We start from the raw sequence: 27,475 nt of genomic DNA on the forward strand, positions 1-27,475 counted from the left end.
AACATTTACAATAAAGAGAAAAAGAGAGTTAAAGTGGACAGGGAAGCACTTATCTCCATGAGAGATCTCTACCAGTGAAGTATTTAAAGTATGAGCGAGGAAAAACAAACATGAGTAAGTGAGCTTTTTCTCTCCGTAAGAACCATCCTCGTACGTCAAGAAATATTCAGCGATTATAGAGAAGAAAGATAGTGTTTTTATTTAGCGATGGATTTCATATGGTATAGATCCATACATATAATTATAGTCGCGAAAGTGTGTCTGTCGGCTAGTTTTTCACGGCCCATCAGCTTGATCAATTTTGACGAAATTTGGTACAGCCCAATTGGTATTTGGTTGGTTATAAGGTACTTTTCCATGGACATTAGGTTCCCACGGGATTTTAAAAAACCTAAATCCACGCCGACGAAGTCGTGGGTATCATCTAGTTTGATATAAGGAAAAAGTAGATAAAAATTAAATATCAAAATGGTTTCATATTCTATCATACCATTTTATTATCACTGTATAGCAAATGGTGTAAATCAACATCCATAAGACTAATCAACAACATGGATATTTTTTACTTAAAATATACATTTAAAACCTTATACAATATCGTACATTCATAAAAATATTAAGAAATAAAAACAATAATATTAACGGAACAACATAATCGTTATAAAATTAAACATGTCATGTTTTTATGTCTACAAAATGGATCTTTATAATATTTACAAAACAATCATTTTTAGTTAGGTAACAATTTTCCATCATATGACTGATAGTTGTTTCCTTAAGCTTTAATGTCTCTGGGAAAGTTTTTGATACTACAGGCCTGCAATAGTCCGAACTAAACGCCAAAGTTATATACATAATAATATATTTTATAATATTGTCCGACAAGATTTAAAATAACGGGATACCTTACCTAGGTATCCCTTTATTTTATATATACGTCAAAAATTAATTATGTTTTAGTGATAATTAAATAGAGGGTCTTCCAAAATACGTTAAATCCACGTCCTCAATTTTAATAATAACCATTTTAAATAAACGATTTAACTGAAAAAACACATAATTCTACGTCCCATGTCACACAAGCTCACATACTAAGCGCACGTTTTGATGTTTGATAAAAAGGTGCTGATTTGATCAGTTAGCAACATCCCTGAATTGAAAAAAAAATCATTCAATATTAAGAATGGGTCTACTCATCCAAATGATATTTTATGCTTAGGTACTGAATTGATTTTTCGAAAATTATTTTGAAAGTTTTTTCACATTTGCTTTAAACAAATATTTACATAATAATATATCTTTTTAATACCAACATTCACACAAATTGATTAATTAATATTATTATTACAGACATCTAAGTATAGGTAGATGAAATTAAATCATGAATCTAACATGATACATGTCCCTACCCTACCTATGCAGAATAATATGGTTAATTACATGTCTATGATTAAAAAAACATCAATTCCTGTTTATTCATTTAAAAAAAAGTAGTAGACATAGGTATGGAAGTAATATATCTATATCATCAATAAAATTGGACCAAAATATATTAATTTAATTGACCTAAATTAAGAACTGATAGGGTATAGTAATGAGATGAATTTCTAGTTTAAAATGCCTCTTTTACAAAAACAATTTTAACACTTTCAAATACGTTTTAGTATAAACTAGCAGTAAATCCGCATTTGGTAAAATTGGCAACAGTGTATTCAGATTTTGAGAAAAGATTATTTAATAATTAGGCGATATAGCGTTACAATTGTTTGCATCTAGCTGTATACTTAATACCTGCATAGAGCTTAATTATTTGATCGGCAGTACACCAAACATCAATAATAATTACTAATCAATTAATAGAGACATAATTTTGTCTTTTCCAAACATCATCCCATAAAAATGATTCTTTAATTCTCCAATAAATCTCAGCTACCTAACCAATCGTATAGCATGGCTACCTAAGTGAAAGTATGTAATGCCTAACCTTATTTCACCAAACAATTAACCATGGTTTAGTTAAACATTCTTTGTATCTCCTTTTTGAAAATCGCGTATGCCAACTGCCAAAAACGGATGCCATTACAATGTTCAATTAACAGGGGTAAGTTAAATGCTTGGTGAAATTGGGCTTAAAGCTAAGAAGTTATGGAGACAAAATTAGACGTATGATGGATGTTACAGTCAAGTTAATGATTTTTCTAGTAACTAAACACTTACTAAAATATATCTTAAAATATATCTTAAAATATTTACATAAAGGTCTGAAATTATCTCACTGATAACATCGAAGTATACAACCATGTGATGCAAGTGACCGTTGGGTCAGTTTGATTTGAGCATATTAAAACCTAAATTCAGGGGTTTTGTTTTAAAATTTAAAACAACAATCCTGCTAAATTATATTCCAGTAGAAGTAAGCGGTTGATGATTAATTATATCATTCACTAGCTTATGCTCGCGACTTCGTCCGCGTGGACTACACAAATTTCAAACCCCTATTTCACCCCCTTAGGGGTTGAATTTTCAAAAATCCTTTCTTAGCGGATACCTACGTCATAATAGCTATCTGCATGCGAAATTTCAGCTCGATCCGTCTAGTAGTTTGAGCTGTGCGTTGATAGATCAGTCAGTCAGTCAGTCACCTTTTCCTTTTATATATTTAGATTAGCTTTGTTTTCATATTTCTATATATAAATAAAAATCTAAAATTAGGGAAATCCACCGGAAAAGTCAAAAGGGTGGTATTTTTGTATGAAAATCTCATTACACTTATCAATATAATTTTTGGGCACGCTCAGTTCTCCTGATACCTATTTTTCAATTATAATTTTGTCCTGGGTTTATTTATCGAATATCGAATAGAACAACTTGCGGCTCATAGGCAAGTACTGTTGGTGAAATCTAAATATTATCCTCTTCGATGTCATCAATGAGTCTTCAGACTCGTAATTATTATAAAACATTTTGACAAGTGTACACTTAAAGTAATAAGGTACAAGACTATTTTGGTAAATTGTACCAAATTGGAATATAATTATGGATGTTCGCTTAGTTCATTGTCACACTTCGAGACAACTATAGGGTATCCCTTAATTCACGTAAGAAGTAATCTTAATAGAAAGCTCAAGCTTTTAATTAAGTTGTAATTATTTTTATTCATTCATGAAATACACAGTATATGTAGGATTTGTATGGAATAGAAATTAGATTATCGGGTAAATTGTACACGGCTTTGCTGGCACAATATACCTACGCACTCTTGTCGAAATTCCCCATGACCGATTTGCATAACTGTGGCTACGCTGATCAAGGCTATGCTGACCAAGCGCGCAATTTCCTATTTCAAGGCGTGGGTGGTCGTGGGCTTATTGGCATAAACCTTACACGTTAAAAACACCAAAATGTCCAACAGCATTAAATCGCAGACCAGGGCGGCCAATGCTAAGCACCAAAACGGGTTACCACACGACCAGGAAATGACTCAAGATGTAATTTAATTGTTTCTCGGGCTGTATGATGTGTGGCACTTGTTGAAACCGCCAATTTCATACATAGCCCTTATACTGAATACTTCATAAATTAATTTAAAAAAACATTTTTATGAACACCTGTTTTCTAACAAAATTACTTTTTGCATGAATTTTGGGGCACCCGTTATAAGTGGAAATGAATAACTTCACATTCAAAATATCTATTAACTTTTAACAGTCTTCGGTTTCACTTACATAAATGTATATCCCTGTCGAATCAGTGTGTCATTTGTACTAGCGTTTCCAACTACTAAGCTTGTTATTCATAATTTAGGCACAATTTAAGGAAATAAATATAATGGGCTTCAGCATTTTGAATGCTGAGCATTCTTTTATTCAATTCGTTAACGAAATATTATAAAGTAATTATTTTTATAATTTTAAGAAGCTATAACAAAATATAACAACAATTATATCGAAATCAACATTCCGATACTTTAAGGTCTATCTTGACCGGAAACAACTGAGGTCAGCCAGCATTTTGTCTGATTTACAATTCATTGTTTAACAACACGCTGCAGTGTTAAAATGCTTAAACATAGTCTACCTCAATATCCTTGTGCTGACCTCATAGGTGTCATCAACAACGTAATTTACCCGGCGGTACATATTGCGCGGCGGCACAAAAAACATCTACAAAGATCTGCTATACAAAATCGAAAGAATTATCTTTAATCCGAGCAGTATATGTCGACGGGAACTCATTAATGTTTATTTTGGTTTCTCCATAAGCTCTCTGCAGCCGTAAAGGGCATGTTAAAATTCCTTGCCGCATCATATGCGATCTTGTAAATTTAGTGTATAAGAGAAAAACTCCTATGCGATAATAAAATATATTAAAATCTTTGTGCTGACTTATACAATAAATTCATTTTTTTATAAACTATATACTATATTTTTTATATATCTTATGAAACCAATTAATATATATAGCTCACAATGCACGCTTGGCGTGCCCGTTTGGTCTGCTTACTAACTACGTAGCTAATGCTATCCGGGAGGAATTGATTAACTATGATTGTTACAGACTATGTATACTCATACGTATCAAAATTTCGATGTTTTCTATTCTTCTTCGTGTATATTGTCATGAAGCAATATTTTTTCCAAATCAGATAGGTAGTAATATTGGCCCCGAGAAATAAAAAATATCACGACATTGCCATTAAAATTCTTTAAGTCTGTCTCGAGCGCGCCCTTTACAAACGTAGATTGAATCTTATTTAAATATTATGCTTAGCATGCGTTGCAATGTAATTCGCGTCAGTAATTAATTCGCGAAGAAAATAATTATGAGTTTCAGATTACACAGACTAACAGATATTTGTGTAATCTTTAAGCCAGTGTAACTTCGAAAATACATATTTTTATGAAAATCTGTCAACTACAGATTTACATAGATTAGTAGCGTGCATTGAGTTTCATTGATGTATTTATAAGAATATTCAAATAAGAATAATCTATCGTTTATATGGGGCGTGCTCTGGAGCTCTCATGAGAGACTCCTCTTAAAACAGCAAAGCTCGACGTTCGGTACGATGTCTTCAACAATGATTCATTAATTATTATTCATTAGGCCTTTTATTTACATAATGATTAAATAAAAAATGAAAGGTTAATTTACGTTGACGATCAATATCATATAATTTAATGAAATAAATCTCATGGATTGTAATTCCATATCTATAAGTAAATTAAGAGATTAAAATTCATGAAAATATTATTATTACAATATTGTGGTGCATTGTATTGACTCGTTTTTGGGAGTGTGCGATTCATATTTTAAACTACTATGGTAATAATTACCTTCACTGAAGGCATAATACGTTGTACTCTAGAAGATATCCAATACTCGATATCTGACTGTACAAGTTAACGAAGCTAATCTTATTTCTAATTGGTGATAATTATCTTGCCGACTAGAGGTCAACATATGGAGTTCCATCCATTTTGTCAAGGTCAGCCAGCAATGGGTCGATGGAGGGGGTCATCGGATCTACTAATATGTCTTCACGTAACATGTCAAGCGGAGAAGTTAAACCTTGGTCGTTTTCGACGGAACGCATTTGATTGGAGTTACACATGTCGACAGAATTTCCATTTATAAGAAAATCTCTATTACTGTAGCTAAAAACACTTCGATCTTCAGCCAGTTGTGGAGTTGACGGAACAGATTTTGATGATATGCCGTTCGAAATATTGGAGTAATTTTCAGCAGTGAACAGTTCTCTAGAAAGACGTGAATCGATTTGTAAATTTGGCGCCGTACGCTTATATGGTATAGGTGTGTTAGGGACTGAGCGTGAATTATAATATTTATTTTTTTCAGTCACCAATTCGGATATATCATAGTCAATAGTGTTCGTTCGTTTCAAAAACTCCTCGACGTCATCAGCATTTGTCGCATCGGTTGGGAACGATTCGCTGTACTGACCGCTTCTACCGAGCTCGGTATTATTATCTGGGATAAGAGAATGCAATTGATCTTCGGTGAGAATCTGCTGGTCAGGTAAAGGATCACAACCATTAGTCAAAGCATCATTGGTATTCATAATAGTAGTCGATGCTCCTGCATTAAGTACTCCGTTGCTACTATCGATCGCGTCGTATATCTTGTCTAGCGTTTCGGGGTTGAGGCCGGCCTTCGATATGTCGCACGTGTCTGCGAGAGAGCCGAAGTCGCAGAACTCGTTCGGCACCGGCGTCGGTGGCACAGAGCCCACCGGAGTGTTGGTATAGCTCAATAGGCCGATGTTCATCGGTGCTTGTTTGAGTGGCACCGATTGTGATCTAAAGGAGGTATCGTGCCCTAGTCTATAATTAACCACAGGTTCTTGGAAAAATCGGCTCACCTCACTCGATAAAGGATCGGCTGACAACGGTGTTGCTAGTTCACCGTTAATATTATCTCGGAATGCATTCGGGATGAAGCTTAGACACATGTTGCCACCACCATTAGGAATACCGGAGTTTTGTGCCATTTGCTGTTTATAATGTGACAGAATGTTTGGAGAAGGAGGTGCTGACATCGGTTGGCAATACTTAATATTAGGACCGCTTAATGATGTTTTCGGCATAAATTTCTGATCATTCGGTATGGCAAACTGTTTACTACAAGGGTCGGTTACGCCTAGAGTAAGAAGGTTACGCTTTTTCCTTCCATTATGCTTTGGTATAGGTCGGGAGCAGAAACGCGACCTCGGCACTGGTGTGTTCCTCGGACTCACGAACGGGCTAGCTGCGGTACTATGTGAGATTGGAGATGTTTGTAAAGATCCTCCCATAATAATTGTTTTATTCGTTTTAGTCGGACTGTGTCCTCTCTGTCCGAAACCTAAGGGAGATTTTGAATGAAAGTTTCCAGGCGAATGACAACCTTCAGATATAGGCACAAAATCGTACTGCTGCGTTCTCGTCGTTGGACTTTGAGGCTCGTTGTGACAATTGCCGTTATAAAGATGGGATCCGCTAACGGACGTCATTAGTGGATTATGATTATTTTCAGGTGTACATGGCACTGAAATCCCATTTTCGTTCGAAATAGTATCACAATTTTTACTAATATTCACTTCATTTTCCTTCAACCCATTCGTGCCATTTACAATTTCGACGACATTACCGTTGCCTAGCGGTTTGAACGCCCCCTCCAAAACTGTAGTTTTACCAACGTGTAACTCTTCACAGTTATCCATCGATTTTTCAGAAATTTGATTAATTTTTACATTTTGAGCGTTGGACCCACTCTGGTTTTTTAAATTTTTAGCCAGTAATTCGCGCAACTGTGATATTTTTTCACTTTTTCCTTGACTGTGTTCGTCGTGTGGGTCCTGACCTGTTTCTAAAAAAGAGCCCTGGGCGTCGGCAACGTGCGCGGCGGACGCCGGATCCGCGCCGCGCTGGTGGAAGTACTGCAGCAGCTCCTCCTCGTGCTCCTGGCTGCTGCCCTCGTTGAGGTAGTCGTCCAGATCGTGCTTGTCGATGTTGCAGATGCTGATGACGCGCTCGCGGTTCAAGATCTCAGAGTGCTTCTCCTCGCAGATCATGCCGGTGCGTATGCTGATGCCGTCCAGGCCGCAGCACGAGTCGGGCGTCGCGGGGTGCGCAGGCCGCTGCGGGGACGCGCGCCGGCGCGTCCTGGCGCCGTCGCACCTAGGCGCCGGAGCCTTCCCCGACCGTGTCGGACTCGCCGCCTCCTGTTCCTCCCGGGCCAGCGCCGCGGCGGTGCTCTTGGACCGGCTCGTTAAGTTTTTTGGATCCTCTAAAAAAGCACCCTCGGGACGCAGGGACGGCTCCGCACCGACGGAGGAGGACGAGGCCGCCGGCTCGGGCGCGGCGCCGGCGAACGCCTGCCGCGCCGCCGACAGCTTGCCGCCGAGGATCTCGGCGGCGCGCATCTTTTTAGGCAGGTACTCGGTGCGCGGAAAGTCCTCGGTGGGCTGGGGAGCGGCACGCGGCGAGCCGGCCTGCGTCTCGCTTTGGTACGTCTCCAGGATGAGCTTCTTGCCGGGCAGCGGCAGGCGCGCGGCGGGCGGCACGGGCGGCTCGGGCGGGCGACGCCTCGGCCACGCGCCGCGTTCCGTGGACAGGTCGAGCGAGGCGTCGCTGCTGAGGTTGATAGGCAGGTTGTGCGCAGTATCGGGCACGGTGAGGTCGCGCGGCGCGTAGGATGGCTCGAAGGCGTAGGGGTCGGGGCGGTAGTCATGCACGAGCGGCGGGTGCGGCGCGGGCGGCGTGGCGTGCGGCGGCGGTACAGTGTGCGGCGCGCCATGCGGGTGCGGCGCGGCGTGCGGGTGCGGCGCGGCGTGCGGGTGCGCGCGCGGTGGTGGCGCGTACGGGTAGGGTTGCCGCACGTCATACACGGGCCCGTAGCCCGGCTGATAGGCGTAAGCGGGCTCGGACATCTCACTCTCGTGCTTCACGGACAATTGCGGGCCGACGTACGACGTCGACGGAGGTGATTCTCCAGAAACCTCTTGCCCCTTGTTCTTTTTGGGTCTTCCTGGTGTACCCTGCGTCTGGCGAGTGGATGAATTCCAAATAACATATTTACGAATACATAGTAAAAATATCAATTATACGGCAAAAAGCTCTGGTTTCCTAGAATAGCGGTGCCGTTGTATAGCGGCCGTAAAACAGCGGTAAATGACGTCACTAGAACGTTGTCGATATGTAAACGAAATGGCGCGGTTTCCTAGAGAGCGGTAATGTACACTGTAAAGTCAAAAAGCTGTGACAACCGTCATTTGCATGACGATTGTCTTGTTGGTGTGCGGTGAAGCCATTAAAAAATATTGTTTTGTTTTAACCGGACGACGTACAAAATGAGCTCCAACTCCAACTAGAGCAGCGAGGACGACCAAATTTTAATAGATTTCTTACGGAATCATGAAGCTGTTTATAATATTATAAAAAGAAAAGAGTACAGAAAAACCCAGTTAAACAGAATTGGAGTCGGTTTTTAATTTTTTTTATTGCACAATTTTTAGTGGGTCCATGTATTAAAATGTGCTATGCCTGGTTAAAAACCTGCTGTTTAATAAGCCACTACACTGATTGCGAGCAATCTACTCTTATCCGTTGAGGAGTCCTCTGTCTACGAAGATATTCATTAGACCATTTATATGGGACTACCTTTGTAGTATGACCTACCAAACAAAAAAAGAATCATCAAAATCGATTCATAATTAGCAGCGTAATCGCGTATCAAAACATAAATCATTCGAGTTGAGCACCTCCGCCTTTTTTTGAAGTCTAGTCGGTTAAAAAAAGATGCGCGACGGTAGATATATAACGGCTGTGGAACTTTCCACATATCGTCACCGTAAAGTCGGTCGTCTTTTTGTGTCCGTATATTAACGGCCGCTATAGGACGGCACTGCTATCCTAGGAAACCAGAGCTTTAGTAAATTATAATCTCTAATCAAGGAATAAGTTTTACTTCTGACAGATTTGGTACGAAAAATCTGCCATTATTCCTGACTAATGTTATCTAACGATTGAAAAATCAGCCCTAAATGAATTTCAATGACTCACCTGTAACTTTCGTTTCAGTTGCTGCTTCATTAATTGAGGGCTAGGTGTCTCCTCCGGTGGACCTGAATCATATTAATATAATTTTTAAATGTTCTTCCTACAACGTTTTGCGGAACTGGCGGAAACATACTTTACACAAGTTGGATCTGCTTCATCTTGTCACAATATCGTTATCTTTATCATATACTAGCTGATGCTTGCACTTCGTCTGCGTGGATTTAGGTTTTAAAAATCCCGTGGGAACTCTTCGATTTACCGGGATAAAAAGTAGCCTTTATTATTCTCCATCCTTTCAACTATCTCTATGCCAAAAATCATGTTGATTGGTTGCTTATAAAGAGAGCCAGCGCGTGCCAGACCTACCTTATTTTATAAAAGCTGAAAGTTTCTCTGCGTATTGTCCCCAACACTTGGAGGAAAGTTTGTTTGGATCATGGTGGCTTTGGGAGATAACAGGTAATAAAGGTGTGTAAGTAATCTTACGTCAAATTATAAAGTCCAATTTTATTTTATTTTCTTCGGAGTAGTATTAGAAATCACGTCATGTATTGCCAGACACTTAGTGTCGTGGGAACCTCCGCCAGACACCCTTAAACGTTAATAATTTATTAAACTTTATAGATGTCTGGCAAAGGGTTGCCACCATTGACACATGTCTCATCCATGGTGACAAATCGCCGCAAAAAATTGGCCGGATCCTTATTGAATTGTTCCAAAATCATTTGCGCATTTAGTTTTGATTGGCAATAGCGGCACCAATCTTGCGAAGAGCTTTCGCATCCCTAATTCTTTATGCAAGATGTTTCGCACCCTTTCTTCCGATATCCCCACAGCCTTAGCTATCCCACTGACTGTCACTCGCCTATCGTCCAACACGATATCATGCACTTTTTCGAAGGTATCTGGTGTAGTGGCGGTTTTTGGCCGTCCTTCACGTGGATCATCTTCGAGGGACATGCGACCACGTTGCCCGCTTTTTAACGGTTGTGATGGAAGGAGCAGAGTCCCCGTAAACTTTTGTTAACTTTGGATGAATTTCCTTAGGGTTAGGTTAATCCATCCAAAACGAAGAGGTTTATGACAGCACGATATTCAAGTTTATCCATTTTAACGAAAAGCACGCGAGAGGTCTATTGCAAAAGCTCGTGTAAACAAAATACTTGAGAAAACAAGTTGAAACTTGTCATACGAACTAAAGACACGTGCACCCATGCAGGAAATGTAAATTTATGCTGATAGGAACGCTATCTACGTGATACCAAAGATAATATATACAAGTAAGATCGCTAACGTCATACATTCATTTAAAGCTTGCGTAAAACTCCTTTAAGTCGCCGGTACCTTGTAGGTCAACTCCTTATAGTGTGATGGCATTATTGTGCAAGCTAAAATGTGAGTTATCGAATTTATTTAGTGCCATCTATCGAACAGCTGATGAAACTCAATTTTATTTAGAGCCAACTCAAATTTTACTCAAATAATAAACGAAATCCAAAATCACAGGCAATCATCAAAGGGTCCGCTATCAAGCGTAGGTCAGCAGTTTGGCATCATCAAAAATCCAGGAGCAAGCACAAGTAATCGGGTTAGCAGAATCTCGGAGTCCATATAGCAGAAACAATTCACAAACGAAATAGGGAAAAGAAATAAAAGCACTCAGAAAATTGTAACACACCGTCAAATTCAACCGTCACCAATCCAAAGGCAAAATAATAATTTTATTTTCAAGTAACAAGTCATTTTGTTACGCCATCTACTGGAATTTTGTAATACTAATTCTGTCTCACTATTCGAAGAGCATTATATCAGCTGACCAACATGGTTTTTGTCGAAACAGGTCCACAGTTTCCAATCTGGTCGGTTATATTTCGTACATTTCCAAGTGTGTGGATAACAAACAACAAGTCGACTCAATATATACAGATTTCAGCAGTGCATTTGATAAAGTAGACCACAACATCCTTATTTTAAAACTATGTGGGTACGGGATCCACGACCCCTTGCTATCTTGGTTTAGATCTTACCTTGCTAATAGAGTCTTGAGGGTAGTAGTGAAGGGTTTCACCTCTGATCCCTTCACTGCAACATCCGGAGTGCCCCAAGGTTCACACTTGGGACCATTACTGTTTTTGTTATTTATTAACGATATAACCAATATTATACGCTATAGTAAGTGCTCTATATTTGCCGATGATCTTAAGCTTTATCGAGAAATCTACTCTATCGAAGATAGTCACCTACTACAAAATGATCTGAACTCTATTGAGGACTGGTGTACTAAGAATAGAATGACTCTAAACGTCTCAAAATGCGCACACATTAAATTCACGCGCAAAAAGAACATTGTAAGAACTCATTATTTTATCCATAAGCAACAGCTTGAAGAGGTTGCAGTCATCCGTGATCTCGGTGTCATGATCGATAGTAAGCTTACACTCAAAGAACATATTGACCGCATAACAACCCGAGCGTGGAAGTTGCTGGGTTTCATTAAACGCAATACCAACGATCTCAGAAGTACCAATTGCATTATAAAAATATTTAATGCACTGACCCGCAGTATCTTAGAATATGCAGTCCCAGCATGGAATCCGCATTACAAAACTCATACGGCAAGAATAGAGCGAATTCAGCGTTCCTTCACAAGGTACCTGGCCTTCAAAGATAAGTCATGTCCATATCGCGCCGATTACGAAATACGAATGAAACACTTTAAAATCCAATCCCTGGAAAAACGCAGGCTTATGTCGGACTTAATAACTCTGCACAAAATTGTCCACAACACTCTGGATTCCCCTGACCTATTGAACCTGATAAACATCCATGTCCCACGACGACCTCCTAGACTTCCTGTAAATAAAACTTTCTTGCCCCATTTTTCCAAAAGTAATCTAGGAAAATTTGCCCCTTCAAATCGATTAATGAACTCTTACAATAACTTAACATACACTGACATTGATATCTTCCACGATTCTCTAATTAAATTTAAGAAAAAATTGTACTCCATGAATGAGCTGACATTGTGGCTAATTCCTTTGTACACAATCTCTAAACTAAACTAAAATATCACGTCTAAATCTATTGCTATCCCTTTCATAATGTTGCTTGCGGAAAAGGAAAGCACTAGATTTAGACCTGTTAATTTAGTTTAGTTTAGAGATTGTGTACTAGAGAATCGGCCCCATTGTCGTAATCTTTAATCCTTAAATTGTTATCGTTATCTGACTCTTATCTAATTTAATTAATTTTTATGCAATGAGTAACTAATTTCATTAATTAAGCAATTGTATCTATTAATTTAGCTGTAGATTATATTTATTAATTAGTGGTTAATGTTAAAAGTTTGTAATGTAGGTAGCTTATTGTTAACACAATCGGAGACTTATGTACTTGTGTACTGTATATGCCTATAATTGATGATTGTAGTAGGACTGGAATTGTTTGTGACATGTTTTTAATATTTGTGAATGTTGTTACAATTTATCGTTGGCATATCTAATAAAAATAAAAAAAAAAAAAAAAAAAAAAAAATACTACTTCAGCTATCCAAAGCAAAATGCTATGGATATCGTAAAGTTCAATGAGTCAATAATTAAAATTAAGAATTAACTTTTTCCGATGGTGATGTTGTGAAAATTTTGTATTTTGTTACTAAATATAAATAAATTTGATGAACCAGACAAGTAAAATATGATATTTCGTCAAATCCATAAAAAATATATTTCATACGAACCAAGTGACGCCATCTAGTAATAGTCTTGAACTAGTTACAATTTTAAATAGAGAGTTAGCGATCTGTACTTCTTTAATATATTATCTTTGGTGATACTAAAGGAATTAAATCTCTTACTTAAACATTTTAAATTTTTAAAATGTTTAAGTAAGAGATTTAATTCCTTTAGTATCACTGAATTAATCTCTTTAGAGCTCAGGAGGGAACACAAGGATCAAATCTTCTTGTATAAAATTGTAAATGGTCTTATTGACTCCCCTTATTTACTAAGTAAAATAATGTACTCTGTACCGCGATTGTCCAGACGGAATGTAAAAACCTTTAGTCTTCCACATATTAACACAAACTATGGCCATAATAGATTTTTAGTGAGGACATGCGATATATACAATAAGAAATATGTACAATTGGATCATTTTCAACACATATTTGGTAAATTTTTAGCTGAAATAAAAAAGTTTAAATAATTATATGTAGGTTTAGCACGATTAGAATTATATACTTTATTTGTAACCACTTCATAACAAACTAACTTATTATAATTTAATTTAATGTAATTACTAACCTAACTAACTCCCGCACAAAATTAAATAGATATAATGTAAATGAGTGAACACTTAATAGGCATATGTACAAACTAGAAATAAGTAGCTAAGTAAAAATGTAAAAGCTGTTTGTGTTCCATAATAAAAAATAAAAAAAAATCTCTGTGTCAGGCTGAGAACGTTTCACCTTACCCAGCTCTAACCAGGATAACCAGCTCTTAGTCATGAGATATCATTGATGTTGGAATCCCCCTCTACTTGATGAAGCATGTGGGCGGGGCAGGCGAGCCGCGGATATGAGCAAACGCTCATATCAAAGTCTTTTGAGCACATTACTATGGACCATTTTTGCCCAATTGTCACCGTGATTAGAGCTGCCGTACAAAACTCGAAAAGATGCCGAGTTTTACTGTAATTATAAGTCGTATGCGAAATAAAAATGTGAGTCCGGGTAAATAAAGGAATTTCTTTCGTCCATAAGATAAAAATCTACTAAAATATTTGTAGATCGAGGCATAATCTCGAAAAATTATATCGGTTGACAATGTTAAGAGCGTTCAACACAATTACCGATTTTTTAGGAATTATTCATGTGCGAAGTGCTACAGATATTAGGAGTAATAACGAATAAAAAGGTTGAAATATTTAAGAACAAGCCTTTTTTAAAGATCTATTGCTAATAAATTATTAATTTTATTGAAAAATAATAATCCTATCAAATCCTTATTCTTGCGGAAGACGTTTACTAAATTATACGATTTTGAGCGTCTTTAGTTAACATATAACCACGAAAAACACATATAATAAACACATTCTCTGGTTATTTCTAACAAAGACATTTATTTCTAACATACAAAAACTACAGTGATATCAAAACTCAGTCTTTCACACGGAAACATCGGAAACACACGAGTATCTCGTAATGCCTACAATAAGAGAAGATAGACATAGCAATGCTAAGAAACATAAGGCCAAGCTATCCATACGAATACGTCCATACGAATAGTCTTACAGTGTCACTTAGAAGAATATAAGAACTGTCTTGTGGGCACTAAAGCCACCGAAAGCCTTATGAGAAGAGTTTTTCGATGGAATGACCTTCTCCCGACTCTTGACACACTCATAAAAATACCAATGACTGATTACAGATGACCTAGAAATATCAAAACAAAAAAGAACTGTTATGCATGGTCTTTTAGTAAATCCTATTAAATCACAGGCTACTTTTGAAATAGGCTACTTGACAATTTTTTTAAGTTGGTCTTAAATGGTTAATATTTGTCCTATTATATCAAAAAAATTAACACTATATTTTTTTGCGCCCTAAAAACCGTAAAACTTTAATTTAAAAAAATATTTTTCTTAGACAGGTGAAAACACTGTCGGCCATGTTTGGCCGATAGATTATCTGTGCTCTGACGTCATGCATTTGTAAACAACAGTATAACCCTGTGGTTATACTGTTGTTTACAAATATAACCCTGTGGTTATACTGTTGTTTACAAATGCATGACGTCAGAGCACAGATAATCTATCGGCCAAACATGGCCGACAGTGTTTTCACCTGTCTAAGAAAAATATTTTTTTAAATTAAAGTTTTACGGTTTTTAGGGCGCAAAAAAATATAGTGTTAATTTTTTTGATATAATAGGACAAATATTAACCATTTAAGACCAACTTAAAAAAACTGTCAAGTAGCCTATTGGCCCAGCTACGAAATTGTATTGTGCCAATTTCAAGTCTTCCAATCATAGCTAATGATGATCACGTATCGTGGTCAAGCAGAGTAAACTTTCCGTGTGCGTAAAAGTGAAAACTCTAGGGCAACAAGATTATAAAGATAGCTTAAACATTTTAAATTTTTAAAATGTTTAAGTAAGAGATTTAATTCCTTTAGTATCACTGAATTAATCTCTTTAGAGCTCAGGAGGGAACACAAGGATCAAATCTTCTTGTATAAAATTGTAAATGGTCTTATTGACTCCCCTTATTTACTAAGTAAAATAATGTACTCTGTACCGCGATTGTCCAGACGGAATGTAAAAACCTTTAGTCTTCCACATATTAACACAAACTATGGCCATAATAGATTTTTAGTGAGGACATGCGATATATACAATAAGAAATATGTACAATTGGATCATTTTCAACACATATTTGGTAAATTTTTAGCTGAAATAAAAAAGTTTAAATAATTATATGTAGGTTTAGCACGATTAGAATTATATACTTTATTTGTAACCACTTCATAACAAACTAACTTATTATAATTTAATTTAATGTAATTACTAACCTAACTAACTCCCGCACAAAATTAAATAGATATAATGTAAATGAGTGAACACTTAATAGGCATATGTACAAACTAGAAATAAGTAGCTAAGTAAAAATGTAAAAGCTGTTTGTGTTCCATAATAAAAAATAAAAAAAAATCTCTGTGTCAGGCTGAGAACGTTTCACCTTACCCAGCTCTAACCAGGATAACCAGCTCTTAGTCATAAGATATCATTGATGTTGGAATCCCCCTCTACTTGATGAAGCATGTGGGCGGGGCAGGCGAGCCGCGGATATGAGCAAACGCTCATATCAAAGTCTTTTGAGCACATTACTATGGACCATTTTTGCCCAATTGTCACCGTGATTAGAGCTGCCGTACTAAACTCGAAAAGATGCCGAGTTTTACTATAATTATAAGTCGTATGCGAAATAAAACTGTGAGTCCGGGTAAATAAAGGAATTTCTTTCGTCCATAAGATAAAAATCTACTAAAATATTTGTAGATCGAGGCATAATCTCGAAAAATTATATCGGTTGACAATGTTAAGAGCGTTCAACACAATTACCGATTTTTTTAGGAATTATTCATGTGCGAAGTGCTACAGATATTAGGAGTAATAACGAATAAAAAGGTTGAAATATTTAAGAACAAGCCTTTTTTAAAGATCTATTGCTAATGAATTATTAATTTTATTGAAAAATAATAATCCTATCAAATCCTTATTCTTGCGGAAGACGTTTACTAAATTATACGATTTTGAGCGTCTTTAGTTAACATATAACCACGAAAAACACATATAATAAACACATTCTCTGGTTATTTCTAACAAAGACATTTATTTCTAACATACAAAAACTACAGTGATATCAAAACTCAGTCTTTCACACGGAAACATCGGAAACACACGAGTATCTCGTAATGCCTACAATAAGAGAAGATAGACATAGCAATGCTAAGAAACATAAGGCCAAGCTATCCATACGAATACGTCCATACGAATAGTCTTACAGTGTCACTTAGAAGAATATAAGAACTGTCTTGTGGGCACTAAAGCCACCGAAAGCCTTATGAGAAGAGTTTTTCGATGGAATGACCTTCTCCCAACTCTTGACACACTCATAAAAATACCAATGACTGATTACAGATGACCTAGAAATATCAAAACAAAAAAGAACTGTTATGCATGGTCTTTTAGTAAATCCTATTAAATCACAGGCTACTTTTGAAATTGGCCCAGCTACGAAATTGTATTGTGCCAATTTCAAGTCTTCCAATCATAGCTAATGATGATCACGTATCGTGGTCAAGCAGAGTAAACTTTCCGTGTGCGTAAAAGTGAAAACTCTAGGGCAACAAGATTATAAAGATAGCCAGACGTGAATAACTGACTAGGATACTTTTAAGGCTCTTGAAAACTATCAGACAGACGGTTACGAAACAAAAAATGTTCGACAACTTGGGTCACTGGTGATTTGTGAACCAGTGAAAAAAAACTTCACATCCATACAAATTTATTTTTAATTTTCATAAGGCTCCCTAGAACATTTTTGTATGGAACTCTTTTTTGACACTTGGCATGTGCACAGAGCTTGAAGGTTTTCTTTCAGAAAAAAAATCCTTAAAGTCACAATTGTACAAAATTTATTAGAGTACCTTAATTACAAATTATAGACCTATCTCAGTGCTAACAATGCTTTCAAATGTCATCTAGAAAATTCTGAACAACCAGCCAGCCAGCTTCTTGAATAGACATAACATATTATTATCTGAGAATCAGTTTGGTTTCCGGAAGGGAAAGTCTACAGAAGATGCCATCAACATTCTGACTGATCAAATTGTTAATCGTATAGAAGATAAGAACAAAGTAGTAGGCGTGATTATTGATCTCACCAAGGCTTTTAATACCGTCTGTGTTCCTATTCTTGTAGGCAGATTGTAGGCAGAAGCTATTGCTATAAGGGGATATACACTAAGTCTCTACTAAGTAAGTACTAAGATATCTTCAAGGATTATCGCTGCGGTCGGGGAAAAAAGATGGCCAGCAAACAAAACAAATTCATACAAAAATTTCCTGCATTTTCAAACAAACAAAGAACTTGCGAAGTGGTCCCACGCGTCAACGCTCTTAATTTTGGGCTTGCGTGTGTCGATAATTTTATCGATAGTGTATTTTTGTTATTAAAGGCTAAACATCTTGTGGTACCTATTGTTATAAAAAAGTTTAAGTACTATAGCATAATTTATAGTAGGTAGTAATACAACAATAGTAGATCTATTTATATAATAAGACTTCCTCTGGCCTGACTGACAGACTGATCTATTTATTATCTAGTCTATCAATATACTTATATAAATTCTATCAATCCGCACATGGCCAGCGTGGTAGACTACGACCAAACCCTTCTCACTCTGAGAAGAGACCCATGCTCTGCAGTGAGCCGGCGATGGATTGATCATGATGATGATGGACAACAATAGATTGCATATTTTATACTTTGCCAAAACAAGACAGGTATATCATGGATTGACTAGGTATTCTACAGAATGACTGAATTATAGACATTTCCGGTACCATTATTGATTTTGAAATCGTAAGAACAGGATCTCGGCTGAAGTGAGAAGATTGGTAACTTAGGTAGGTACATACTGATATTTAACATACATATAAGTCGAGTTGAGAACCTTTTTTTCGAAAGTCTGTTAGAAATCGTCATGTATGTAAATAAATTTAAACAATGCCATACCATCTTTAACTGCCCTTTAAGATAGCCAATAATTATGACGTATTGATAATTATTATCGATATCGACTTCCAATTGTTACACATCACTATTTGTCAGTGGCTTGTGTATTGCCAGTGACGTACAAAAATTTTCACAATAATTTAATTAATTATTTTTAAAGTGATAACTCCGAGCGACATGTACTTTATATAGTGAAACATGTTTTTCAGATGTTTGCACAATAAGCACAATAATTATCAACGCTTGGAACATGATATTAAGAACTGAAAATATTTATTGTGCAAATTTTTATCATAGCTGGCAATACAATACTTGAATGGTACTTCAAAATCAACCCTACCGTTAAGAAGATACAGACGATTTTTGCTTGTAATTTTTTGACCAATAGTAGAGTCGCGATGGCTGTGTGCTGAATACGCTATTCTTTAAGATAGTGTGCGAGGTGGCTCGCGCGGTTTTCATACAAAAGTAACTTCATCAGCGTTCTATAGTATTTATTATTCTAGGTAAGATATGGTGTGTGGCGCAGTTTGGAAAGTAATCGTCTTTTCTTTACCCTAGTATCCGTTCAGGTGACAGCGACTAGCGAGTCTAGTGTAAAATTTGGTATTATCATTAATAAATTCACCAAGAAAAAATGAAATTAAAATTCTTTCAACCTAGACTAGCCTAGACGGGTAATATTTACCGTGAGAGACATGCGGCGGCGACGCGCCGGCGGGGCCGAGGGGGGATACCAGGTGTCTCGATAGCTCCGTTATGTTCACAAACTTTATACCTGCAAAATAAAAAGCATTAATAAAATGCACGAAGTTTATCAACATTAGGGGCATACAAGACCACGTGGAGCTACAAGTTACAACTACTCTTTCTAACAAGTAGCGGATCTGTAGGTCGAATCCGAAAAACCTGCATCAATCATTATTACAACCGCAATTGTTGTGATTGGTTGAATGTATGGTATTCTTGCAACAATGCATTTTAGCCAATAGTGAACATGTGTCGGCCAATTAGAGGTAATTGCTATCATAACACTGCAGCTGTCATTTTACCGTGATCGAGAGGCAGGATGCCACACGGAATTCGCTCAGTGTAAAAACTTGAAGCTTGTTAATTCGGTTTACAGAAGAGCTGGGCCGGGCGGTAAATGCGAAAAGTAAGTAAGTATACACTTACCGAATTTACTTTCAGCCCACTCACAAACAATTCTTTCACTTTCTTTCATTACAGTAGGTTCCTGAAAATAAAACATATATTAATAAGCTAACAAATTCGTTATTTTAATCATATTTATAAGCAAATAAATTTTTCACTTCAATATTTCAGTATGTACTTGTTAGAAAAAATGTATTATTTGTTACCTTAGAACTTTCACCCAAATCAGGTAAGTGTGGTACTTCAAGTTTAATCTTTTTACGTAGGCCTGCATAGCAATACCTGTATAACAAACTATTATTAGTAATATTTGCTGATAATGTAAAACCAGACTTCTTTACGATTTATTAAAAAATTGCATCTTTATCAAATTGACAGGTCTATACACTCTACAAGTAGCTATCCTCCTCACAAAGTCCAGTGAGAAAAATCAATACTTATAATAAAACTGTAACAGGTCAAATTCTGTACATCAATACTTATAATAAAACTGTAACAGGTCAAATTCTGTACATTGAAGATATTTTGAAATTTTTTTTTCGAGGGCACTCTATAATCGATACTGAACCCAAAACTGTAATTTTTTTCATTTTTGTCTGTCTGTCTGTCTGTCTGTATCACGGCCGCGCATCACGCTGAAACTACTGAATGGATTCCAATGAAACTTGGTACGATTTGAGGTCATACTATGAGGAAGAATATAGAATACTTTTTATCCCGAAATTCAGCATGGTTCCCGTAGGAGAGGGGATGAAAGTTAAAATGTATACTGAGTTGTAATTCATTAACGCGTAGTCCGATTTCATTCATTCTTTTTTTGTTAGAAAGGGATATTTTAAAGATTGTTCCGTAAATATTTCAAGGTCATCGGTTTTTAACCGACTGTCAAAAAGGAGGTGGTTCTTTTTTCTACATCGATTTTTTCGAGGTTTCTGGACCGATTTGCAATTTTTTTTTTAAAATCAACAAAAAAAGTTTTCGTGGTGGTCACATACAAAATTCTGGATTCAACTCCTTAATCCTGATGCTGCAGGGTTACTGCCCGCCTGAGTTATCAAGATTCAGGAAGTGTTCATAGTGAATTCATATTGTAGGTACCAAGCAACGACTTTATTCTCAGACTTCAAGTCCCAACTCCTCAACCCTGATGATGTAGGGTACAGCACTCCTAAACTATAATGTTTCAGGAACTGCGGATGATGCAAAATTATTTTAGGTACCAAGCAAGGCTACATCATTGAACTCCGGATCCTAACTCCTCAATCCTGATGCTGCAAAGTACTGAAGTCCTAAATCGTGGGGATTTTAGAATTTCTGATAGTGAATTGATATTTTTTTAAAAAAAATAAAAAAACTGTAACAGGTCAAATTCTGTACATTGAAGATATTTTGAAAATTTTTTTTCGAGGGCACTCTATAATCGACACTGAACCCAAATCTGTAATTGTTTTCATTTTTGTCTGTCTGTCTGTCTGTCTGTCTGTATCACGGCCGCGCATCACGCTGAAACTACTGAATGGATTCCAATGAAACTTGGTACGATTTGAGGTCATACTATGAGGAAGAATATAGGATACTTTTTATCCCGAAATTCAGCATGGTTCCCGTAGGAGAGGGGATGAAAATTAAAATGTATACTGAGTTGTAATTCATTAACGCGTAGTCCGATTTCATTCATTCTTTTTTTGTTAGAAAGGGGATATTTAAAAAAATCCGTAAATATTTCAAGGTCATCGGCTTTTAACCGACTGTCAAAAAGGAGGTGGTTCTTTTTTCTACATCGATTATTTCGAGATTTCTGGACCGATTTGCAAAATTTTTTTTAAATCAACAAAAAAAGTTTTCGTGGTGGTCACATACAAAATTCTGGATTCAACTCCTTAATCCTGATGCTGCAGGGTTACTACCCGCCTGAGTTATCAAGATTCAGGAAGTGTTCATAGTGAATTCATATTGTAGGTACCAAGCAACGACTTTATTCTCAGACTTCAAGTCCCAACTCCTCAACCCTGATGATGTAGGGTACAGCACTCCTAAACTATAATGTTTCAGGAACTGCGGATGATGCAAAATTATTTTAGGTACCAAGCAAGGCTACATCATTGAACTCCGGATCCTAACTCATCAATCCTGATGCTGCAAAGTACTGAAGTCCTAAATCGTGGGGATTTTAGAATTTCTGATAGTGAATTGATATTTTTTTTAAAAAATTAAAAAAATTGAATCGACTGTTAGGCGGAACGAAGTTCGCTGGGTCAGCTAGTGATAAATATAATTACTTTTGAACCTGTCCATTTTGTAAAGATATGATACATTATGTAGGCACTCCTACTAGATTGTCTAGTCTACTCATAAGTCCATTTTCAATAAGAGAGATACTGTGGTCTGTGGCTAATTCTGTTGTGTACAAGGTAAGTAGGTACCCGCATTGTTTGTTTCGTCACTTTAATATTAAAAAAAAATTAGAGCATGTTACCTAGAGTTGCCCCTCGTTCCAAGGCGCCGCGGGCGTACACTGGGATACACCTGCTTCATGACTTTGCCGAAGTCGGCGGTTGACAAAGGTTTCATATTACTGCTCATACAATGAGCTCTGGAAAAAAAGATTATAAAAAATAGCTTTACTAATTTGGCATTCGGTAGATCCCCTCACTAAATGGACAGGCGGCGTTAATCGTGTTGCACGGAAACGCTGGATTCAGGCGGCGCAAGACCGTGGCGTGTGGACTGTGGAAGCCCACACAGACGTATGTCCAGCAGTGGACTTCTATCGGTTTACGGAAAAACAATAGCAAGTCCAATTTAAGTACATTGTACAGCTGCAACAGGCATGTTTGGTGCAATAAACGTGACTATTACGATAAGTCCTTAATTGTCTTTGTTTAGCGCTTCGAATTTATAATTTAAATCGGTTGATAAAACGAAAAACATCTAAGCAGTTTTATTCTGTTACTAGCTGATGCCCGCGACTTCATCCGCGTGGATTTAGGTTTTTAAAAATCCCGTGGGAACTCTTTGATTTTCCGGGATAAAATAATTTTTATACCTCATATTATGTTACTCTCCGTCCTTTAAACTCTATGCCAAAAATCAAGTCGATGGGTTGCTTACTTAGGGCGTGAAGGAAGGACAAACAAACAACCACACTTGCGCATTTATAATATTAGTATAGAAGAAGTTTAGAACATTTAAAAATACTACCTACCTACCTAGTACTCTGCAATTTAATGATGACTAAAATACACAACATATTATTATGCTAGGTATCTTTATTGCCTAAAATTTGATCTTAAAACTTAGGTAAGAACAAATTATACTGGTCTGATTTTAGTAGCGGTCAGTTAGGCGATTAAACTTTAACTATTAAGAGCCATCCGTGGAGTAGATTTTAAAGAAAATACCAAGTCTTTATTTTAAAAATTAACAAACATGACTGTTTGTTAATTTTTACAAAAGTATCGTAGACTCCACTCGACGACGAATACTTTACAAAACTTCTTTGTGCCTTTAGTTGAAATCGGTGCAGTTACGGTGTAAAGTAACAAGGTATAATGCGTAAACAATGAGTTATCACGCGCCATTTTAACTTTGTTTCGAACTATCTTATTCCCGCAACTTCTTACAGAAATTTCAAACCCATTGACTTTTCGTATGGACAGGGCTATTGAACAAACAAAATGGCACCGATTCAGTGGTGCTATTAGCACCAATGCAACCTCAGTGATGTCTGGATTTCAAACGGGTCGTTCATTAGTATCTAAGAGGTGGCGCTGATTTATTTGGTTCCAAAACCGTGGAAAATTTTGTTCGCTTAGGCATATCTTGTCATTTATATTGATGTCCAAACCCCTATTTTACCCCTTTAGGGATTGAATTTTCAAAAATCCTTAGGAGATGTCTACGTCATAATAGCTATCTGCATGCCAAATTTCAGCCCGATCCGTCCAGTAGTTTGAGCTGTGCGTTGATAGATCAGTCAGTCAGTTTTTTCTTTTAAGCTTTCAGCTGTCAAGTCAAAAGTACGATTTTAGTCCTTATTAAAGTGAATCGTATTTTTGAAATAACAGTCGAACCATAGAGTTACAAAGGCGCGTGAAAAGTCATTTTCTACGGATTACAAATAAAAAATACACACTCGAATTAATAATACGAAAAAGTAGGCATTTTAGGTAAGGTGATTGAGACAATAAGAAGAAACTTAAAACAAACATTAAATTACAATATTAAGAACATAAGAAAAACTGTGACTAAATCTATTTCCGTCATTACGTCTAGATAATCTTTTTACCTACTGCTATATTTATTTACCTATTATTTAATTTTAAATAATCTACACTAATATTATAAAGAGATTAAGTTTGTAAGTTTGGATGTAGGAGGTAAACCTCCGGAACTAATCCGATCTGCTTTGGGCTATAAATTATTATAATATGTATCGCGTACGAAGTCACGGACAAAAGCTGTACTAGCTTTTGGCCGTGACTTCGTACTTCAATAATATGATAAAGAGGTAAAATTTGTTGGTTTGTGAGTTTGTATATAGGGGTATGATATTCCGGAACTAATGGTACGATTCAGGCAATTCTTTTAATGCTATTTACCTAACTACACTTTTCCCGATTACCCACTATAGCAGAGTGAACTAGAGTGAGGGAACTCTCGGTTTGATCTTCAATCGACGATATGACAAATGTTAGCTATTTTGACGTATAATCATAGAAAAATAGGACTACATTAGGGCTATCTGCGTCAAATGTACTAACACCTGCCAGTGACGTCGAAGCCTCGACGTTTGTTAGAAGTTCCCTAACTGTCGTGAACTGTGACTATAGTTTATAAAACTATATCAACTATATCAAGCAGACGAAGGCGCAAGCAAAAGCTAACTAATAATTAGTACCCTTATTATAAATGCGAAAGTCTGTTTGTTTGTTGGTTTATCCTTCAATCACGTCGCAACGGTGCAACTGATTGACGTGATTTTTGCATGGATATAGATAAAGACCTGCTAGGTGATTCGCTAACTCAGTGTCTAACACTAAATGATAGCCACCAAGGTTGGTTGGTTCTACATTGCTGCTTCATTGGGCGATATTAAAATATTTTTTCGTAGAAAACCTTCAAGGGATTAAAAAATGGGCTCAGTGGCTATCATTCAGTGTTAGAAACTGAGTGAGAGAATCACCCCGCTGCTGGAGAGCGACATAGGCTACTTTTTACCCCAGAAAATCAAACAGTTCCCACGGGACTTTCAAAAAACCAAATTCCACGCGGACGAAGTCGCGGGCGTCAGCTAGTTATTAATAATGAGGATAACAGATGATTGATTTTCATAATACCGTCGAAAACTTAGCTCCATAGACCTATAAATACTCCTTAGACCTTAATAAGTGACATAAAAATGATGATAAAGGCGGCGTGATGACATTGGGTTAAACGAGATACAATCAATCGTATACCCGCTGATAAAAACGACATAATACAAAGATACCTACTTACTCCAACATTACGTAACAAGTTTAACGTTTTTTCGAGTCATTCTAAAGATAAGTATTTGAACTTTGATGTGAAATACTTACTCATCAAACTGTGATGACCGATAGATCTATGCCAACTGTCTTTTACTACCGGATATCGACCATCAGTATTAGGCCGGCTCCACACGTTGATGCCAACGCTCGTGCCAACGTTGATCGGTTATTTTCGTAAGGCATCATTACACTAGACATGTTGGCTATTAATACATTTCTGTCCGATGTCCGATAAGGAAACCGTAATTGGTCTATGCGCTTTTAGAGTACTAGGTGCATATAATTTGTATTTGTTAAATGATTTTTTTAAAAAGCCACGTCAAAGAAGATGGTGGACGTACGCACTCGATGTGCATTGCAACCAGACTGATGTTGGCGGCAACGTGTCGATAGATCGCGATCGTTCGGCGCAGATTCCTTTAAAACCCGACACAGAGCGGCCAACTCCCAACGTTGGCGCGACTGTTGGGGCCAGCTAATTTCCCGATCCGTTATACTTTACAGCAAATAACCTATAGTATGTGAAAGGTTGAAATGGAAATCGGGAAGGGCATGCACAGGCCCCCGCTAACCCGGTATATCCCGATTGCCATCTCAGCCTATCGCGGAGTATAGGTATTATAATGTGTCTAATCAAAAGAAGGGGCAGATAATATTCTTGATAATGGTGCATGCGATATTTAATATCAATCATAATGTACTGTTCTATACAACATAATAATTAAGTACATTTACCTAACTGTTACAATTTTATTAATCTCTATATATAAAAATGAATTGCTAAATGTGTTGCTGATCGCAAATCTCGAGAACAGCTGAACCAATTTAGCTAATTCTTTTTTATAATATTCCTTGAAGTACGAGGATGGTTCTTACGGAGAGAAAAAATTAAAAAATTGAATCGACTGTTAGGCGGTACGAAGTTCGCCGGGGCAGCTAGTATTTATAATATAGATTTTGCAAAATCTATATATATGTATATAGTTTTACCAGATAATGGAAGCTACTTTTCATCTCGGAAAATCAAAGTGTTGCTTAAAAAAACTAAATCCACGAGTAGTCATAGCCGTTATTTATTTACATATTAAATAAAATTTTGAACCACTTTTGATGGTAGCAAGCTCCGGTCATTGCTAAGACTTGGTATGTACAACGTATGATGGACGACGGTAACTTAAAAGTTGTAATGCCAGGAAATATGCCTAATAGGAGTTTACACTTATCTTCGCACTTTCCAGTGACGTGCTACATAGTAGGTACATACCGAATTTTTAACTACAAGTCGCACACGCGTATGCGTGCGTTCCGTGTGGTTCCGTGGCATCCTATTTCATGGTATGACGTTGCCATTGCGTGTTTGTCCAGCTTTTAATTTTTTTAATTAGGTAAGTTAATTCTAGGATAATTATTACTTACATGTATTCATCATAAACATCTTGCTTGGGCAATGAAACGTCTGGGTCTACTTCTAAATGTGTTTGTATCCATGTTACAGTTTGTTGAAGTTCAGCTCTAGAAGAAAACACATTTTTGTAGGTATAATTGTATAATTATATATATATCATATAATAAATAAAAACATAAATTAGAACATATTTTAATCAACTTTCAGTCAGGACACTGGCAAAAGTTATTCTATTTGATTAGATATAATAATTACTTTAATTTATTCTTTTTGTTTCATTTTTTATCATTAATTTAAAAATATTGGTTTATTAAATCAAGTACCTGGAACCTAATGGATTAATAGGCTGCTTGAGAGGATCATGAGGAGGTACACCGGTTGGTAGTCGGAGATACAATAACAGTCTCTCTGCTCCACTTAGAGCCTCCACTGCCTCTAGAATTTGTGATACTCTTTGTCGTCCTTCTTGGCTGAAATTTATGATAAAATTTTCTCATGAGAGCTAGAAAAAAATATATCTT

At 36.8% G+C, this 27,475-nt stretch overlaps 1 protein-coding gene across 2 annotated transcripts in view; it reads right to left on the bottom strand.

The window, feature by feature from the left end:
- Nucleotides 1-469: 469 nt before the first annotated feature.
- The window catches only part of LOC117996949 (uncharacterized), a 28,486-nt gene continuing 1,480 nt past the window's right edge, over nucleotides 470-27,475 (bottom strand). The window contains exons 2-9 of one of the 2 annotated variants that reach the window (XM_069498275.1): nucleotides 27,278-27,424; nucleotides 26,966-27,061; nucleotides 22,495-22,611; nucleotides 20,225-20,300; nucleotides 20,040-20,100; nucleotides 19,552-19,641; nucleotides 9,564-9,625; nucleotides 470-8,539 (exon numbers count right to left, since the gene is read on the bottom strand). In XM_069498275.1, the coding sequence (XP_069354376.1) occupies nucleotides 5,450-8,539; nucleotides 9,564-9,625; nucleotides 19,552-19,641; nucleotides 20,040-20,100; nucleotides 20,225-20,300; nucleotides 22,495-22,611; nucleotides 26,966-27,061; nucleotides 27,278-27,424 (3,739 nt within the window). In that variant the 3' untranslated portion in view covers nucleotides 470-5,449. Of the gene's footprint in view, nucleotides 8,546-9,563; nucleotides 9,626-19,551; nucleotides 19,642-20,039; nucleotides 20,101-20,224; nucleotides 20,301-22,494; nucleotides 22,612-26,965; nucleotides 27,062-27,277; nucleotides 27,425-27,475 lie in introns of both variants that reach the window. The other variant, XM_034985093.2, reaches the window with a different exon arrangement.

The sequence above is a fragment of the Maniola hyperantus genome, chromosome 4 (assembly GCF_902806685.2).
Source record: "Maniola hyperantus chromosome 4, iAphHyp1.2, whole genome shotgun sequence".
NCBI classification, from domain to species: Eukaryota; Metazoa; Arthropoda; class Insecta; order Lepidoptera; family Nymphalidae; genus Maniola; species Maniola hyperantus.